The 20,474-nt window shown below is 36.0% G+C and overlaps 1 protein-coding gene and 1 long non-coding RNA gene across 2 annotated transcripts; one reads left to right on the forward strand and one right to left on the reverse strand.

The window, feature by feature from the left end:
* Positions 1 to 4,469: 4,469 nt before the first annotated feature.
* LOC121314164 lies at positions 4,470 to 5,835 on the forward strand. The gene is made up of 3 exons (XR_005950080.1): positions 4,470 to 4,706; positions 5,389 to 5,475; positions 5,521 to 5,835. It is a non-coding gene; the product is annotated as an uncharacterized LOC121314164 (long non-coding RNA).
* On the reverse strand, positions 5,763 to 8,532 carry asip2b (agouti signaling protein, nonagouti homolog (mouse) 2b). The gene is made up of 4 exons (XM_041247167.1): positions 8,479 to 8,532; positions 8,205 to 8,361; positions 7,085 to 7,158; positions 5,763 to 6,092 (listed from the first exon to the last, which is right to left on the reverse strand). The coding sequence occupies exons 1-4, from the start codon at positions 8,521 to 8,523 to the stop codon at positions 5,925 to 5,927; spliced, it is 444 nt and encodes a 147-aa protein (XP_041103101.1). The 5' UTR covers positions 8,524 to 8,532; the 3' UTR covers positions 5,763 to 5,924.
* Positions 8,533 to 20,474: the final 11,942 nt, after the last annotated feature.

The raw sequence follows: 20,474 nt of genomic DNA on the forward strand, positions 1-20,474 counted from the left end.
CTAGGCAAAGCCTATCTACGATATCACTGTTTCAAAACTAGACTATAATTAAGCCAACAAGTGCAGCTCTAATTTGATGGACAAGAAGAAAGTCAATTTATGCCATACGATCACAGGAATAGAACAATATAGTGTTTTGTATCAGTGGCAAACATCAAACAATTATGGTTTAGTAATTCACCCCTGACCCAAAAAATACAAGTTTGAAACAGAGTACTGCATGTGGCTGCTGGTGTTTTTTGTTTTTTTTAAACTGAAGATCTAGTCAAGATTAAAGGCATCATAAAAAAAAGTGAGACCACAATAAACTGGCCAAACATTCCCTACTCTGTGGAATATTCTAGAATTTCACTGCCAGCATGAAACTGATACAAAATCCAATGCCACACTCAGGAGTCAAACAAAAGAATGGTGGTGGCATTGCAAATATAAACATGGTGGTGCCATTAACTTTGATTTTATTAATGCCTCAGTGTGTAAAGAGGAAAATCACAGGTGGAGAGGGGGCAGCGATGAATTGGTCTCCCCTGAGTCAAGCTTCTAATCTGCTGCCATGTCTTTATTGTACCTTGGGCTATGTACAATCACATGTCCCGTTGTTTCCCTGCCCATGTCACACGGTGCAATGCTGATCTTCTTCTTACAGACCTCCATTATGTGTACTAACCACATTCCTAGTGCCTATTCAATGGAAAACCTAATTTGATTTCCCACCATTGGAGAGTCAGTAAAGATTCTCTCTTTGTTTCTGAACTACCTCAGCATTTCTTTAAAATTTTTTTTTACAAAGTCAAGATATTTTTCTCATACACAAAACCTTACATGTAAAGCTCCTTTGAAAAAAACAGTTGTTAGACAGAGGGTGAAAATACTTCCCAACCCCAATAATCTAGAGCAGTTTATCCCTGTATATTTGATAGAAACCACTTTTTAAAACTCCTAGCTGGTATGAAAAATAAATTTTCTGGTAAACTACATTTTGATGTCGTTTAAGAGTTGACAGCATGCCTGTCATAGAAATTAATCATTACATGCTTGTCCACAGCTCTTTAGCATTGCTCTGGAGACTTGGTAGGGCACCCTCGCACTAACATTGGGATAAGCAAAGGCTTATCAAAAAAAAAAAAAAAAAAAAAAAGATCATAAGAACATAAGAACGTTTACAAACAAGAGGAGGCTATTCGGCTCATCTTGCTTGTTTAGTTGTTAGTAGCTAATTGATCCCAGAATCTCATCAAGCAGCTTCTTGAAGGATCCCAGGGTGTCAGCTTCAACAACATTACTGGGGAGTTGGTTCCAGACCCTCACGATTCTCTATGTAAAAAAGTGCCTCCTATTTTCTGTTCTGAATGCCCCTTTGTCTAATCTCCATTTGTGACTCCTGGTCCTTGTTTCTTTTTTCAGGTCAAAAAAGTCCCTTGGGTCAAGATTGTCAATACCTTTTAGAATTTTGAATGCTTGAATTAGGTCGCCACAGTCTTCTTTGTCCAAGACTAAATAGATTAAATTCTTTAAGCCTATTTGCATATGACATGCCTTTTAATCCTGGAATAATTCTGGTCGCTCTTCTTTGCACTACTTCTAGAGCAGCACTTTCTGTAGCAAAGTGACCAGAAATTCATTCATGACTGTAAGTATAGTATTCAAGTTGTATGTGTAGCACCATTACTCTTCAGTATTACTAAAAAAAGACTTCTTGTTGAATTATCAAGATTATTTTTAGTAAAACAGAATAGCATGTTACACCAGGCTACTTTTCAAGAAACTCTTTGTAGGGAACATTTTCATGCAATTTCCACATAGTACAGTATCTGAAATAGTTTAGATATTATAGAAAATGTATATAAATTGTCATTTACAAAAAGTTGCTATACATGTTTATAGAAAATTGTCTTTTATTGGCTTTATGATTTAATGTTTAAACTTATAATGTATAAAAAATATGTTGCTGAAATTGAAAAAATGAAATATTTACAATAGAGGTTCTCATCTTTAATGAAACTGCCATAGTGTTGAATCCTATGTAGGCCCACTGTTTTGCGTCCAATTATTAATGTGAGGTCATCTTCAAACAAGTTCCTCTTCCGGGTCGTAGCTAAGTGTGAATTTGGCAAAAAAGACCTAATATCTGGGCTACAATGGACGGGTAAAGCTGGTAGCCTCTAAATCCAGGCTTTGGAGGTGGCGATCCCGAAAACCAAGCCTCAGATGAGATCATGAATGGGGTTAGCAGGCTGTTACTGCCGCTTTATCCCCAAGTTTTGAACCATAGTTAAACCCCTGGTCGATCTCACCCGAAAAAATGCACCAAATTTAGTGAAGTGGATAGGTGAGTTTCAGGGACCTTTGATATGATAAAGAGGAGATTGTGCTGAGTCCTTGCCTTAATTACACCAGATTTTAGAATTCAGGAGGCAACTGTACTTTTTGTTTGGACATCACTTCTTCCCACACCACTCACATCCTGACAGTATTGTACAAGAAAGATGGCATCTGCTATGGCTGCCGTCATCACAGTGTCAAGGCCTCATATCTCAGAGAGAATTTTAATTTGTGACTAGATTTGCTGGGTTATTTAAACCCTGCAAGCTCTGATATTGCTGCCATATTAAGGACATTTGACTTAAAAGTTTCTGCTACATAAATACAGTACTGTACATTTTGAGTTGTCTTAATGTCTGGAACACAGCTGTTTTTTAAATTTCTTTGTTAGGTTCCATTACCAGTGTTGTACAGTGAAAAATAAACAATGTTACTGCTATATTGTTTTAACCTTTAATCCTATCAATGATACATACCCTACCCTTTGACAAAGTGGGTGAAGTTCAATTACAGCTGGTGTCCACTGAACATTTGTCTGGTCATATTAATGATACCCACCACTCACTTTCACAGTGTCTTTACAGCTGGAGCACTGATGTATTCTATGATTCTGTCCAAAAAAATCTATTAGATGTGGTGGTGAAATAACCAGGTGATACAGTGTCAATGATATAGATTGTTTTTTACAAAATTAAAATTAACATTTCTAATTAATGTTTTCAAGCAATTCCATTTAACATTCCTCTTAGAGTAAGCGCCCAGGAATGCTTTGTTTTTGTTCTCAAAAACAGCCATTTTGAGTCTCATAGCAAATATAATGGGATATGTGTTTATTCAAATTTTTAAATAATAATAAAATAAAATGGATGAAAGTCTGTTCACATTCTTAATTTAGCAACCTCTGGAAGGAATCAATCGATTTTAAACAGTACTATAATACAGCTAAATTAATGTTTTGTCCCATTGTAACTTCTAATTAACATCAAAAGCAGCTTGCTTTTTATTACTTCTGTATGTCTTGTGATTGCGTATTTAAAGGAATGGATGTTATATATATATACCGAGACACAAACACAGAGTTCTGTTTGCAGTTATATTTACAACAGAAAACAACTTTACAGCATTTTGATGTGAATCTTAATACAGTTAATCCAAGACACATCACATCTATCTTCAGGTTACAATGTTCTGTAAAGCCTGCCAATCACCATTGAGTTTTACATAGGGCTGCTTATACCATAGGCATATTATGCACCTCATGCTACAGCAGCTTCCCAAGACCTTTTACATTGAAATACTGGAGCCAGCCATTTATCATATAAGGTATAAAAAAAATAACCACAGGGCAGTGGATAAACATTATTCATTCACCAGCAAGGAATATCTGGAGCCAGGCTTTAAGATGGTCTGCCACAATCATGTCTGATGTTCAGTTTGGTGTAACTGATATTCCTTAATCTCTGCTTGAAACAGTTTAGCCTTCTATAAAAGGGCAAATGCCACCCATTGCCACTGTTACACTAGGATTCAAAAAGGGGTGGTTCTATTGCTATTAATTGGCTTGGCTAAAATAATTACTATTACACATTTGTTAGTCATATTTTTATAAGACAGGCTTATCTTATATACAAATATAATGTATATAGTTCATTGTTTACTGTAATAGTAAATTATTTTATAGTTCAGTTGAAAATATATAGTGTAGACTTGTATGCATGTATTACATTGTTTAGAATGGCTAGTGGAAAGCAATAGAAATCTGACTTCATTCTTCCAACATGTTGGAACATAACTTAGACCTTGTATTTCATTGTCCCTATATTTTTTACCTGTGTTTTTCCAGTGGAATAGGGGAGGTGATTGTTCTGGTCCCTGTGTTTTTTTCAGTGGAATAGGGGAGGTGGTTGTTCTGTCCCTGTGTTTTTTCAGTGGAATAGGGGAGGTGGTTGTTCTGGTCCCTATGTTTTTTCAGTGGAATAGGGGAGGTGGTTGTTCTGGTCCCTGTGTTTTTTTCAGTGGAATAGGGGAGGTGGTTGTTCTGGTCCCTGTGTTTTTTTCAGTGGAATAGGGGAGGTGGTTGTTCTGGTCCCTGTGTTTTTTTCAGTGGAATAGGGGAGTTCTGTGGTTGTTCTGGTCCCTGTGTTTTTTTCAGTGGAATAGGGGAGGTGGTTGTTCTGGTCCCTGTGTTTTTTTCAGTGGAATAGGGGAGGTGGTTGTTCTGGTCCCTGTGTTTTTTTCAGTGGAATAGGGGAGGTGATTGTTCTGGTCCCTGTGTTTTTTTCAGTGGAATAGGGGAGGTGGTTGTTCTGGTCCCTGTGTTTTTTTCAGTGGAATAGGGGAGGTGATTGTTCTGATGCCTGTGTTTTATCAGTGGAATAGGGGAGGTGGTTGTTCTGGTCCCTGTGTTTTTTCAGTGGAATAGGGGAGGTGGTTGTTCTGGTCCCTGTGTTTTTTTCAGTGGAATAGGGGAGGTGATTGTTCTGGTCCCTGTGTTTTTCCAGTGGAATAGGGGAGGTGGTTGTTCTGGTCCCTGTGTTTTTTTCAGTGGAATAGGGGAGGTGGTTGTTCTGGTCCCTGTGTTTTTCCAGTGGAATAGGGGAGGTGATTGTTCTGAGTGTGTTTTTCCAGTAGAATAGGGGAGGTGGTTGTTCTGGTCCCTGTGTTTTTCCAGTGGAATAGGGGAGGTGGTTGTTCTGGTCCCTGTGTTTTTTTAGGGGAGGTGGTTGTTCAGTGGAATAGGGGAGGTGATTGTTCTGGTCCCTGTGTTTTTCCAGTGGAATAGGGGAGGTTGTTCTGATGCCTGTGTTTTATCAGTGGAATTGTTCTGGTCCCTGTGTTTTTTTGGAATAGGGGAGGTGATTGTTCTGGTCCCTGTGTTTTTTTCAGTGGAATAGGGGAGGTGATTGTTCTGGTCCCTGTGTTTTTCCAGTGGAATAGGGGAGGTGATTGTTCTGGTCCCTGTGTTTTTTTCAGTGGAATAGGGGAGGTGATTGTTCTGATCCCTGTGTTTTTCCAGTGGAATAGGGGAGGTGGTTGTTCTGGTTGTTTTTTTCTGGAATAGGGGAGGTGGTTGTTCTGGTCCCTATGTTTTTCCAGTGGAATAGGGGAGGTGGTTGTTCTGGTCCCTGTGTTTTTTTCAGTGGAATAGGGGAGGTGGTTGTTCTGGTCCCTGTGTTTTTCTTCAGTGGAATAGGGGAGGTGATTGTTCTGATGCCTGTGTTTTTTCAGTGGAATAGGGGAGGTGGTTGTTCTGGTCCCTGTGTTTTTCCAGTGGAATAGGGGAGGTGATTGTTCTGATGCCTGTGTTTTATCAGTGGAATAGGGGAGGTGGTTGTTCTGGTCCCTATGTTTTTCCATTGGAATAGGGGAGGTGATTGTTCTGATGCCTGTGTTTTATCAGTGGAATAGGGGAGGTGGTTGTTCTGGTCCCTATGTTTTTCCAGTGGAATAGGGGAGGTGATTGTTCTGGTCCCTGTGTTTTTTTCAGTGGAATAGGGGAGGTGATTGTTCTGATGCCTGTGTTTTATCAGTGGAATAGGGGAGGTGGTTGTTCTGGTCCCTATGTTTTTCCAGTGGAATAGGGGAGGTGGTTGCTCTGGTGCCTATGTTTTCCTCTCACAGTTGCGGCTCAGTCGTCTGCAGTAGCAAATAGCATTGAAGAATCGGCAATGACAGGTCGTGCAAAGATCACAACACAGGGAGTGAGGAATGCAGCTCTCCAGGACCCGGGGGCATCTTCGTGTAGGCTGCCAGGATTCCTGCTGAGGCTTCTGATATAAAAAAACAAACAGAATGGATAAAACATACTGCACTGAAAGTTCCTGAATGTTTTAAGCCTTATAAAGGGTTATCAGCCCGTTTGCATGGGCCACTACGTTATTTATAAAAAAAATCTCACAGTACTGTTTAGTCTTATCAGACTGAAATAGTCACATATGAAAACAGGTATTCAAATTAAACATTGTCTTTCCAACAATAATGATAGTCCATTGAAAACTGCTGACTCCTAATGCACACGCACTGTCTAGAGAAGACTGGATAACGTTCCATTCATTGGGCTGGTACTCATATTGACTTGCTTCATTGTTTTCTCATTTTCTGTTTCGTCTTCAGCTTATAATTAAAGTTTGTGAAAGATGTTCTGATTTAAAAAAAGAAACAAATAAAAATAATACAATGCTCATGTACTGAATAATAGTCATTTCCCTGGGTTTTAACCTAGCAAATAAATAAAACTATATATCTTTATTTTAACAAAATAAGAATAGTAGAACACCTATGAATTTTCTGTGATCTCCCAATGTATTTTCACATGTAAACTGTTCTCAATACCTGTAGGCTAAAAGACCACTTTCACTTCATGATGATAAATAATTTCTACTGAAACCATGTGCAGATGAAATAGTTTTTAACTTAGCTGAACCAGAATTATTGAACGTTAAAGTACCTGTTTGCAAAACCATTAAATCCTCAAAACGAATATGACGTCAATTAATGCAACAGGGAAAACTACTCTAAGCTCAAGGCAGTAATTTTAAATTGGTCATTTCATAGTACTATACAGCAAGCAATTTTTATCTGTAAAAATAGTAACAGATTTATTTATTTTTTTTACTATTACAGACACTAATATTAGCAACAGACTGTCAGTCAGCCAGCTTTGAAATCACACATGCTTCAACAATTCATTTTCAGAACAGCGTGTTTACAGAGCTATGGGAATTGGGAAAAATGATAAGGTAAAACATTACTCACAACTCACCAAAAGTCTGACAATCTGCTGCTCCTGAGTTTGCCTTGCTAACAAAGCATCTGATTTCTCCTGATTCAGACTTTCTGTGTAAAAAACATTTCAAATCAAAGAGTTGTCAAATAATCAAATGTGCATTATTTTTTTTTTTTATGTTGCTCAGTTTTATTAAAGTGAATCTCAGTCTACACATATATATCATATATATATATATATATATATATGAGCGATTTGTAAAACGAATGCAGCCTACAGCACTCAGTATTCCCAGGTGGTCTCCCATCCAAGTACTACCCAAGCCCAACATTGCTTTGCTTAAGTATTACATGGTAAATTTGATCTGAAGAGCTTTTTGCCGTCAGGGATGTTGTCCAGGGGTCACTACAAGGAAGTAGCTCTTCTTGACCCCCATAGTGCCATGTAAAGTGACAGAACAGGATTCAGGAACACAAGCACCCACAGTGAGAAGATAAATACAGAACCTCACTTTAAATCCTAAACAGGCATCACATGTTTATTTTGATGTGTCTAAAGTATATTCTCAAACATTACATTAAAATAATGAAAATTAAAATAAATGCTAAAATATGTTTGAAATATCTTAGTACAAGATGGTATTTAATTCTTAAAAATGTAGTTTTACAATGTTGTGGTTATTTTCCCTCTAAACCAAGTCTACAATTACTAATACTCTGGTCTATAACTATTTTGTGCATTGATTTGACTGGTTCTTTGTCAAAAAAATAAATAAATAAATTAAATTCAGATAACTATCACATTGTAATATATACATGCAACACTATTCCTCTTGTTTTTTTTTAGTTGTTTTTTTTTTTTTGTATTCTGCACTGACTTCAAATAATATGTTTAATATAAAAATTAGAAGATCACATGGCACTGATTTTAACAAACAACATCTCTGATTATTTTAATGAATAGCCAGTCACCCACAAGATGTAACCTGGAATCACATATCATAAAGTATCGAACGTTGCTCGTCTAAGGAGTTATCTCGTCTTTATCAATATATATATTATATATATATACATTTATATATATATATATATATATATATATATATATATATATATATATATACATAAACATATAATACTTCTGAAATTAACCTAACCTGCTTCCACAGATGATATAAGAACGCCTTTGGGGTGCTCTGAGTTTTCCTCCGCTGCTGAAGGCTTCGATTCCATTATTGGTTTTAAACAAATCGTCTGAATGATACAGTAGCAGAATAACAATCTTCTAAACATTTTGACTTCTTTTAAAAAGATCTAAAACAAAAAGGAGACGAAAAAGAGAAACTTGTGACTATGGAACAAAGAAAATAGTCTATCAAGCAATGTTTTAATGCAGTCAAATAGTAAACAAAGATTTGAAAGATGACTTACCTTGTAAAGCTTTAAGAACAGTACTTGGAATACTCTCAATTTCATAAACCTCTCTTTCACGCTGATTCCAAACCAAGTTTGACATCGCTATAATAACAGAAATCCCCGCCTCAACTAGCTGATTGGCTAATACTTTGTTGTAGTTAAACCCTCAAAACACGTGATTAGATTGTAGTCCTAGCTTTCACGTGCTGTTAGCTGGCATGATGACGCTTTTCTGCAAAAATAATTACTGGGCAAATGTAGGTGGAAAAAGCTGACAATGATCATATAAATTATGTGATATACACGTTGAAAGGTATATCGACGTCCCACGATGTTTACCCGGATGCTGTTTTTGTTTCAATGCATTTCTAAAACAATTAAGGTAGCCAATGCTCACCTTTTGAAGTAAGTAATTGCCTTTTTAAAATTATTTTTTAGAACTGACCGACAGCTATACAGGTCAAAGTTTCGCGAGATTTAGCCCTTTAAATGTGTCACACTTTTCTCAGATTGTACTACTAATAATAAAAGCTATAACGTTCAAAACTAAACAATTCAATAAAGTGAACATACGCTGACCAGACCATACATATTGTATTAACAGAAACGCTAAAAAAGCTTTGAGAATAGGAAAGGGGGGAACTATCAAGTTCAAATATTTTCCATGTACGGGTTGGGGTCTGTACTCTTCTGGTGAGAAAATCCGGGTCCGAATCCTGCTCTCGTTTTTGTGTCATACCCACTCTTCGTTAAATAAAGACGATGACACTAACGAATATGACTGCAACAAGGGAAGTTTTCCAAACAATTAATACCCGAAGCCTGTACATAATGACAGGTAAGAGAGCCCACCGACACTAACTCTCCAGGATTCTGTAAACACTTTGGGGACATGTCTAATGTTAGTTTTCATTGCATTTAGTTATATTTAGAACGTTAGGAGAGGAAGGTGGTACAAATATGAGCCCTGTGGTAAAATGTATGAACATCCGAGTAGAAAGCTGTCCACCCCCACTGTTGGTGATGGACTTCAGTATTCATTTTGACAGAGGGAGAACGCAAACGAGTCCAGCAGTCTGCCTGCTGTCAGATTCAGCGCCCTGTATTACTGACTTCTCAACCTTTCACCAGGAAAGTGTTACTAGTGTGCTAGTTATAAGAACATTGAACACCCGACGTGTTTTTTTTTTTTTTTCAATGTGTTTAAATGTGTGTGGCCGAGGACCTATTAATAACTGCAGGAATTGGTCAGACCAGTCCATCTTGAATTTCTTAATGTTAATTAGGTTACCCCAATGACTGGCATGCTCTGCTGCTAGTAAGTATTTTTCACTTTGGCTATTCCAATTGTCCTTTCAAAATTAACTATTCCACCACACAGTATTGACAGGATAAAAAGGCTAATGTGCAGTGTTTGTAGTTTAGTGGCTTTTTAATTACCCTTGTTATCTGTCACCCTCAGATTTGTCTTTGTGAAGGACGCATGAATCAAGCCAAGTACAAGGTTGTCCTGGAAGAAAACTTGCTTCCTTCTGCTCTGACAATGTTCCCCAACTCTGAGGATTGGTTTTTCCAGCAGGACAATGCTCCATGCCACACAGCCAGGTCAATCAAGGTGTGGATGGAGGACCACCAGATCAAGACCCTGTCATGGCCAGCCCAATCTCCAGACCTGAACCTCATTGAAAACCTCTGGAATGTGATGAAGAGGAAGATGGATGGTCACAAGCCATCAAACAAAGCCGAGCTGCTTGAATTTTTGCGCCAAGAGTGGCATAAAGTCACCCAACATCAATGTGAAAGACTGGTGGAGAGCATGCCAAGAGGCATGAAAGCTGTGCTTGAAAATCAGGGTTAGTTCATCAAATATTGATTTCTGAACTCTTCCTAAGTTAAAACATTAGTATTGTGTTGTTTAAAAATGAATCTGAACTTATTTTCTTTGCATTATTCAAGGTCTGACAACACTTTTTTGTTATTTTGACCAGTTGTCATTTTCTGCAAATAAATGCTCTAAATGACAATATTTTTATTTGGAATTTGGGAGAAATGTTGTCAGTAGTTTGTAGAATAAAACAAATATGTTCATTTTACCCAAACACATACCTATAAATAGTAAAACCAGAGAAACTGATAATTTTGCAGTGGTCTCTTAATTTTTTCCAGAGCTGTGTGTATATATATATATATATATATATATATATATATATAGAGAGAGAGAGAGAGAGAGAGAGAGAGAGAGAGAGAGAGAGAGAGAGAGAGAGAGAGAGAGAGAGAGGGGGAAGAGACTTTTGAGTACTGAAAAAACTGTAGTATTTTCACGTTATACCGTAAAAAAATATACCCAATTGTATCATATATATATATTATATATATATATATATATATATATATATATATATATAGATATATATTAGTGTTTCGGGCGAAATGTCTCAATCCGACATTTGACACCGTAAGATACGTCTCAGTGAATGTTATCCAGAGGCACTAAATTGTAGAGCAACGTCCTACATCGTGTTTCCAATTCACTGAAGCACAAGTTAAAGTGAACTGTTAAGACCACAGTGAGTTTTGACCTTCTGGTTACAAGCTTTGGACTTTAACCACACTGTCTGTCTCTCTGTCTGTCTGTCTGTCTGTCTGTCTGTCTATCTATCTATCTATCTATCTATCTATCTATCTATCTATCTATCTATCTATCTATCTATCTATCCACACACACACACACACACTGTTAAAAAAAAAAAAATCCTGTACAGCAGTTTAAACTTTGGGCTACTAACAAAACATTCTAGCTGCTGCTGCTACAAATCCAACTGAGAATCTTTGGTCTGAGTTGAAGAAGGCTGTGCTCAAGAGAAGTCCTCAGAATTTGAATGATCTGGAATCTGCATTGTAGAATGGTCAAACATCACTAAAGAATCATGCCATATATTACTATGAAGCTATGTGTTGTGATGGACACATCCCAAAGATCCTTTATTTTGAACAGCAGTAAACTGATAGATTTAAGGCTGTAATTTATAGACTATAAGCACATCTGAGACAGTTTGTACTAAAAATATTTTTCAGTTCTTTACAGGTTTGAGTAATAAGAGTAGTGTGTGCCTTTTTGGTTTCCAGTGCCTATTTAAGGAAAGTTATTTTTTAAGCATGGCAAAGTGTACTTGTGATATCTGAGTTCAGTTGAACAAAACATCTTGTGGCAATATGCTTGGTACATTCTACAAAATAGAGTCAAACTTCTGGAAGCTGGGAGCACTTTTTGAAAGTTATTACACAGGGCAAAACAATACTGTATTTTTCTGCTGGCACAGATAGCTTTCGATAAGATGTCTGAGTACATACAGAACAACGTGTTTGTACCTACTTCATTATACCACACTTTCATTTTTTATAAATATTAAAGTCTTTGGAGTTTTTTTTTTCTGTGTTATATTTTTCACCTCCAAAAGAACATAACAATATACATCGGATGTTTATGTTCATTCATAAACTAAGTGCTAACCAAAGTTTTAAAATCCGTTTTACTCCCTGTTATTAGAACTTTAATTTGCTGTAGGGAAGTGCTAATGGAACTTTATGTGTTGCAATATAAGGTTTTAACATCTATTTATCCTATCCCTTAATTTGCTTCAATATTCTGTCCACTGCCCCACGTTGTTTAGCGTTGAACTCAAATACTAGAAAGTACAGAAGCATACATTTTCCCCAATTGTTTCTTTAGCCCCAAAAAGTCAGCCATTTGTTTACTCCATCTTTTTAGGTATGACCTTTTCAGTAACATAAGCCTTGTATATATGGCAACTTTAACTGGACGATCCCTTCATTCCAAACTGGCTTTCTGTACCCAAGTAATTTTGATGGCTAGAGATAGTACACAAACAGTACATGGAAATACAAAACAAGTACATTCTTAAACTGAGAGTAACCCTTTTAAACTAAATAAGGTCTATACATTTTATACTAAAGGAAATATTCACTACCTTCTGAGAAATGGACGGACCTCTTTGTGTCTAAACTTGTTAGTGCACATATATTTATATATAAAAAAATAAAAAGTTAAAACGGATAACAAACCAACTATAATCAAGCACTGGATGGAAACTTGCAGATAGGGATGTTTATAGTCAATGCTTTTTACTGAATGGGATGATTTTTATTATAATAATAATAACAATAATCTTTATTTTTATATAGCACCTTTCATAGTGGACCACCATCACAAAGTGCTTTACAAGATATGAGACTAGGGTGTGTGAACTATGCATCAGCTGCAGAGCTACGTCTCACCTGAAAGACAGAGTACAGGAGGTTAAGTGACTTGCTCAGGGTCACACAGCCTCCTGTTGTAGTGCTACACAAACAAAATGTTTTTTTTTGTTTTTTTTATATGATAGATGTCTGCTTTTCTTAACAATACAATATTATTAAGTTGAGAAGTATTTATGTACCATTCCTATTCAGTTACATGGAGTTGAAAAGGAATTTTATTTCCACTGTAGGACTACATGGAACATAGAAGAGACTGTTCTGGGAAATCTCCAAAAGACAAACTTGCAATGCATTTCAAATCAAACAAGTAGCTGTGTACTAACACAATCATTGCTGTTTCCCTGTTTCAATTTGTATAGTAGCCGGATGATATATTTCATATCCTTTGTTTTCAGTGTTGTTCCAGGTCTTTTAAATGTTTGTCTTTTAGGCAGTTTTTTTTAATGTTCTCATACAAAAATAAAATTCTTGAATACAGCTTGGGCAGCTGGTCTTAGTTTGATAGTGTACTTACTATCAAATGCTCACTTTTCCTGAACCCTTTTACCAAAATGTGTGGCTGAAGTATTTTAATTGTTATTACAACAAAACATCTTAGAAAATAAACTTAACATTAATCCTGCATAAAAGCACACACATAACAGAAAACAATGATTTTCCATGACCCGCCCCTTTTTATGTGTAGATCCTGATGTAGCCAGTTACGTGTGTCCGATAGCCAGCAAGGGAATGCATTCTATCTTTACCTGCTGGCCTGCTGCAATGCTGAAGCAGCATTTCAAACTGACACACTGCAATATCAAATTCCTCAAGGTAAAAGAGTCCTAGACCCAGTCAAATGGGTTGCAATGGGTGGACTGAAAGAAGTGGGCTCAAGTGGGTTTCTACAACAGGAGGCAAGTTTTACCTCTGAAAGAACTGCAACAGAGACTAGATAGGAAAGACTTAGATAGGTCTTACCCTAGGCTTAACTGGTGGGAGCCTAATTCTGTTCCTGGTGGTCCATATTCAGTAAGTCAAAAAATAAATAAATACATAGATGAACCAGTTTAGAACTGGGACCAGTGCTGGTGGAAAATATGATGGAAATCAATCCAAATTTGACTTTTTTAAACCGCCTCCATAAATGTTCTTCCATTTTTTAATTTGATGCTTTATTTTTTGTTTTTTTCTTCTCTACACAGTGATAATGATTGATTACTCCTATTAAACCTGTAGGGGCCAGACCATCCAGGACAACCTGTATTTAATGTTGGCTCTAGAAGTTAGAGACTCTATTTTTAAGCAAGGCTAAATTATAAATAAAACCGTGTCAAACTACCAAAAATTTCGAACAATTATTCAACGGATTCATCTTGTTACTAGGCTTGTTTTATGTACATAGTCTTCTTTTACATCTATTAATCACACACACACACTCAGTAGTTTGAAACACAAACACGAAACAGAGGTTGTGCTGGACAGTACTGTATGTATATAAAACATGTTCAATTGAAAACATTTACGAAAATAAAATAAACCGTACACAAAACAAACAAATGTATATAGCGTATTTTAGATTGTTCTGTTTACAAAAACTGTTCGTTAACAGCTCATAAAAAGTGGCAGACAAGCAGCTGAATCAGAGCTGTCATCATGAGCCAAGCTGGATTCTTTAAAGCTTAGCTCAGATTTTTGACATTTAAAGGTTGTGACTTGGAACGAATAAGAGGCATAACATGCTAAATGTTATACTTTTTTTGGTGCATTCCACCTGATGTATGATTGAAAAGAACTGCTCATTTCTGAATATGGAGTTATCAAATACAGATTTACGACAAGTTCATGTGGTATTGTACAGAAATTACTCTTGGTAACCAAGGTAGGTAAAAACAACACAAATCTTTTCATGTTCAAGAAATTCTCAGAGTTTTGGTGAAGGGGTTTAGCTTGCTATTATGGGAAGATAAATTCACTTCTCTTTCTCATATGTACTTTATATTGGAAGCAACCTGTCAATGCATTTAAATACAGGTGCTGCTAATATTAGCAAATCACCTAAATATTTTTACACACACACATTAAGTATTTAAACAGAATCAAGAGAAACCAATCAGATATGAAATGTACTGTCAAGGTTTCCATTGAAATATGTTTAAAGACATTTTATTTTTACCTTTAAGTAAAACATTCAACCTGAAAATAAATTCAACGTAACTGTGTTTTTAAATGACTTCTTCTTACAGTATGATATACTTATTATTAGCCGATAAACAATACTTAATACAGAATTGGTATTCAGTTTTATTTCTGTTTGGTGTTGTAAATTGTATTTTTAATTGTAACAGTATATGTTTTATCATCTTTCCTTTGCAGATCTCAACTAAAAAAGCAATCACTTAGAATAAGTACATTTTTAAGACATTAAGGGGTCAATGTAAGGATATGTGATTTTCGGCTGCAAAACACCTATATTGCGGCCAAAATAGGCATCTTGCAAGCGCAGACCTTGTTTAGCAGCGGTAAAATGCGACTTTAGCGGCCACTAAAAATGCTGTGTATGTAGAGAATGATTTTCACCTGCCGTTCTGCACCTTTTTTTTTTGTTTCCTCTATGACAAAAATACAATGATTTTAAATCCAAGTGTCAGAAAAAAAGCTGTTCTAGGTAATTAATAACTTCAGCAATCTTCAGGTTTGTCAGGGGTGCCATCTTGTGGATTCTTTAAACTTTCTTTAACCTCTTAACACTTACACGAATTGCTTTCAATATATACATATATATCTATATATATATATATATATATATATATATATATATATATATATATATATATATATATATATATACACTTCATTGGGGATATTGCTGTCCCAAAAATGTTACCAGTTAAAAACAATGACCACAGACTATGAATTGAATTCCCTAGTCAAAACAACTTTATTGGCATAGTATTGGGTCACTTGATATATGTATCAATCTTTTGTCAATTTGTTTTGTATGGTGTCTGCTGTTTTAAATGTACTGGTATTTCTAGTTTAACCTTTACAGTTTAATTTTCTTTAAATGAGTAATAGCCAAGGCTTTAAAATACAAATCTTATCTCTTTAAGATCACAGGCAATGCTATCGTTTTACTGACAGTACTGTATTGGCAAATTGACAGACATTTTAAATCTGAAACATCGCCTCTAGATGTCTCTAGAGACTCAATTCAGAAGTGCAACCCAGTTTTGTACACAAAACAAAATTTACTGTTTAACTAATTTTTTTGCATTTTGAATATGTTTTTTGTTTTGTTTTTATTTGTTTTTCGGTAGTGTAATGATTTCCTGTCTCCGCTTTTTGCTAGAATAAAGTACAATCCAATGACATTTTAAAAAAGCTGGTGTCGGATTTAATAAATCATTATATATAATGATAATAATCTACAAGATAAGCCAGGCTATTTTGAAAAACCTTTTGTGAAAAATAGACTTACATTTTTTGATTGGTAGAGGAGTGTTTTACCTTGTAAAGTAGCTGTTGGGGTTAATATCAGCATTTCTGCAGTTAACTTCTGAAAAGTATGAATACTAAACTTAATATTCTGTATGACTGTTAAGGAGTTAAGAAAAGGTAACACTAAATAAAGCTGTTTTTTTTTATGACTACACTGTTTATTATATGGGACTGAAGGATCAACTTTTTGAGACACAGCTCACACGTTTATTTTGTGTAATAATAAGAAATCATATGTAACCTCATATGAAGTTGCTGAATGAGCCATTTTGCATTGGTTAAAAGGTATGTGAAATACCATCCGAATAGTTTGTGGTTTTGTATAAGAGGAGTGGACTGACCCAAGTTGCTTGCTGACTGGCCTGTGTCAGTGGTTGGCTGGCCCGTCCTGTGTCCCATGAAGACAATGATGCATTTTGTCACTATCTTGTTTGCAATCTCAACGTTTAAATCAGAACTTTTATTACAATTAATATCATGGTAGTATTTATAAAGTTCATTTTGTCTGGGGATTGATCACATACCTTTTTTAGGGTGCCAACCCAAAGCAAACTCCAGATGATGTAGAGCTAAGTGACTTGAATGACACGCAGGGGAGCTTTTGCACACTGAATAAGATTAGGTTCACATCTCGGGTGGGGATGTAGTCTAAAACTGGTCAATTATTCAATGAAAGATGTATCTAAATGTATAATTAATAACCAGAGTTGGGGTAACTCGCTACTTAAGTAACGTGTTACTATAATACTATTACTTTTATCAATAACAAAGTAAAATAACGACAAGTTTCGTTTTTAATGGAAGTAATAATATTACAGTTACTTTCCGCAAAAAAGAAGCGAGTTAGTCTTGTTACCTTTTCTCTTTTCTCTGTTGTACACTTACATTAGTGGTCTTTTCTTTTTTAAACCTCGACAAGCCAATATTGGTGCCTTGCTGTTTGTGATTTTATTGAATTCTAACATTTGTATCACTTTCTCTTCATACTGCAAAATGATTGAAAGCCAGGAAATATACAGTACATTATGTTTATATGCCAAAAATTAAATGTATACATTTTAAAAGCCTGTTTGATATAGTTAATAAATGAATTACCAGATGGATGTACACAATATTGTTCTGCAAAGTTTTTTTTTTTTTTTTTTTTTTGAGTTTGAATGATTTAAGAATGATTTTAATTCTACTGGAAAGGATCCTTTGCACTAGCTTCAGTGGCCCCCAAAAGAACAATCACAATAAACACAAAATAAGCCTGTTCACAAGGAAAGTGACAGCAGTTAATAAACTTGGGTGACATTTCTGTTATATATTGATGCTTGTGTCGGACAGGATATGACAACTGGGCAGGTAATTGCTAATCCATCACCACTATTTTCTTTCCACCTGGTCACATTACTCATTATACATTGCAGTGCTGCAGAACCAAAATGGGATCATAACTTTCTCAGTAAAGCTTTGCACTAAATCGCTGGCATGAATATGTAGATTACATACGTACAAAAAGTGAAAAGTATAGGAGAGAAAAAAAAGGAAGGTTGGTTTAATGTGCAAGTAATAATGGTTTCACTGGTTTGTGCAATGATGGTAATCCATAGCAGTATAACTACTTTCTTCCATTCTCCACATCAACGTTGGTGGTTTTTAGCACACACAACACCTTTTTATTTTGTCAGAGAAGTGTGATTTCAGATGGTATTTCCTTGTTGTGTAGAAAGCGTATTCACAGAGTGTTGTTTATATTTGGCAGAAGGTAGGTAGTTCCCACCAGCATCCACCGAACTGCTTGACAAAGTGAAAGCGATACTGTCACTTCACACTGAATTACAATGAGGCAGGGTCAGCTTCGTTTATGACTCAAAGCAAACAGTAAACAGGTGCTCAACGATCAAACCATGGCAACGACAACATTTCAAATGAAGTGAAAAGATGTAAAAAAGAAACCGGCTGTAATCCCCAGCAGCAGAAGGGTACCTGTTTGGCTTCAAGGGGGGAGCTTGTGATTCTGCAAGTGCAACTTCCTTTGCAGAATGCAAACATGAAAGTCAATAGCATCTCAGAATGAAGCAGAGTTCACAGAAGGCAAAAATGTGGAAGTCTGCAGTGTGTGGTCACCTTATTTTCTAGCATGAAATTGCGCATCATGACATAAAACAATAAGCTTGCCCTTCATACAATAAGCATTATTTGTATTCTTTATCTCAGTTGCTATTTGTTACATTTTTTTTTTTATTTAAATCCTGTACTCAATTTAAATTGTGGCACACAGACACCACTGTTTAAATGGTTCACTCCTGATAATAATTTAGGTAATATTAATCTCAATTTCATATAGATTCATCATATACTGATGCATCACAAAGTTATGTAAGCCATAGCATTACATAACATGGTGCAGTGATGACAACAGTCAAAAGCAGGAACCATTAACCACCATCCACAATAATTATGAGTTCTGCTAGTCCCTTTTAAAGCTTGCCTTGTATTTTATTGTACTTTGTACTGGGCTTGTCTTTACCTGAATAAGAGGTGTAATTCTGATTTGTGCACTTTTAAAAGTCTAGTACAGTACATCATAGTAGTATTATTAATTATTAATTAGTCATTTAGCAGACTTACAGAGAATAGGGGGCGAACTATGCATCACAACTGCTGCTGCAGAGTCACTTACAATAGGACTTGGGTTTTACTTCTCATCTAGAGGACGAAACACAAGGAGGTTAAGTGATTCGCTCAGTCACACACAGTGAGTTGATGACTGGGACTGAACCGGCAATCTCCTGGTAACATGCCCTTTTCTTTAACAGTGCTTTGATCAGTGTAGTAAAGCACAGATAAAAGCACAATTAAAGTAACCATGGTAAAACACAGCAATTGTATAACAAAACAAAACATGGTGAATCACTTGCTGTCAATGTGCACTATTAGTTCAAACATGTTTTTAAAAAAATAAATAAACCCAATAGTTGGTCCGCCAGATTAACAGCTAAATCTGTGACCTTCCTACCATGCTCATTCTCCAGGAAAGTTGCACACAGCTGCTTTAATAAAAGTCCCTAAAATCATCTCTAAATGATCCCACAGAGGTCTGAGAGGGCGAAGGTTGGGGGAGTGTGGGGCCAGTGCTTTACGGTAGGGAGCACTGTACCTTTTCATTCAAGATGGATGTGCTGACTGTTACTGTAACGATGACCTTTCACTGATTTCAGCGGATCACATCCTTCTTGTGTCTGGAACTGTCACCTCCGTACTTAGAACTCAACATCATCTGTGGAGCAGAAGTTACAGCATAGGGCTGGCAACCCCATTGTCACCCCCCCCCCCCCCCCCCCCCCCCCAAAAAAAAAAAAGTAATCCTACACAAATGACCAGCTATGATAGAGATGCCTGTCAAATTGTTTGCCGGTTAATGCTTTTTTTTTCTCTCTTAAGCACCAAGTTGTTGCATTATTATACTATACTCTAGGCAAGAGTATACTATAAGCCACGAGTATTGTGGGCTTCAGTAGCAGGTCACATTTTTTGTATCAGAAAATCAATTAAGCAAAGGGAAACTCCTTTACAGGTTAAATCGCTTTACAAAAATCTAGAAAGGCTACGGATTTGACTCACAAAATGGGAAAAGTCTTAAACAAGTTGACCTATTCATGGATCTTGTTTCTGTTTATAGAATGTATTGAGTTTATCAAAAACACTGTGGAATATGTCTGAAACAAAATATAATCAGGAAATTCTAATCATGTTGCCTTTATGAAGCCACACTGTTTCTTTGAGCACAGCTGAGTAACTTAAACCTGTGGGATCTTAATGAGGAAATACATCTTCATCCGATTTACAATGACTTTCGTGGATATTTCATTAAAGTAATATTATTTTAAATATAAATCCACAGATCCAGGGTAGATATAATTAATAAAACCTACTGCATGTAACCAAAGTCTTTGAAAAAGGCACGATAACAGAAACACCTGGAATAGTGGTTTAGTATTGAATTAGAAGCGCACTCTTAACTTACAATGGGCCGCATAATAGGAAAACAAAAAGAATCACATGCTTATAATAAGTTTTGCGCTTGAGATAATATTTTCGATAAACACTTAATTGATTAAAAAAAAAAAAAAAACGCTTAAATATAGCAATTAGCATATAAAGCACCTTATTAGCACCAAGCCCCGTGACGCTTATACAGCAAGTACATACACACCTGCTGAGAGTCCTCAGTTCGGTCTGTGACTGAGAGGAATCGAAACGAAATT

The sequence above is a fragment of the Polyodon spathula genome, chromosome 4 (genome assembly GCF_017654505.1).
Source record: "Polyodon spathula isolate WHYD16114869_AA chromosome 4, ASM1765450v1, whole genome shotgun sequence".
Lineage (NCBI taxonomy): Eukaryota > Metazoa > Chordata > Actinopteri > Acipenseriformes > Polyodontidae > Polyodon > Polyodon spathula.

What these genes read in the sequence shown, in the direction of transcription:
- asip2b (XM_041247167.1), bottom strand. Translation starts at nt 8,523, where the DNA reads ATGAAATTGAGAGTATTCCAAGTACTGTTCTTAAAGCTTTACAAG. An exon ending in TGTTCTTAAAGCTTTACAAG is followed by an intron (nt 8,362 to 8,478) that starts GTAAGTCATCTT and finishes TTTTTGTTTTAG; the next exon opens with ATCTTTTTAAAAGAAGTCAA. An exon ending in AGCAGATTGTCAGACTTTTG is followed by an intron (nt 6,093 to 7,084) that starts GTGAGTTGTGAG and finishes TTTTTATATCAG; the next exon opens with AAGCCTCAGCAGGAATCCTG.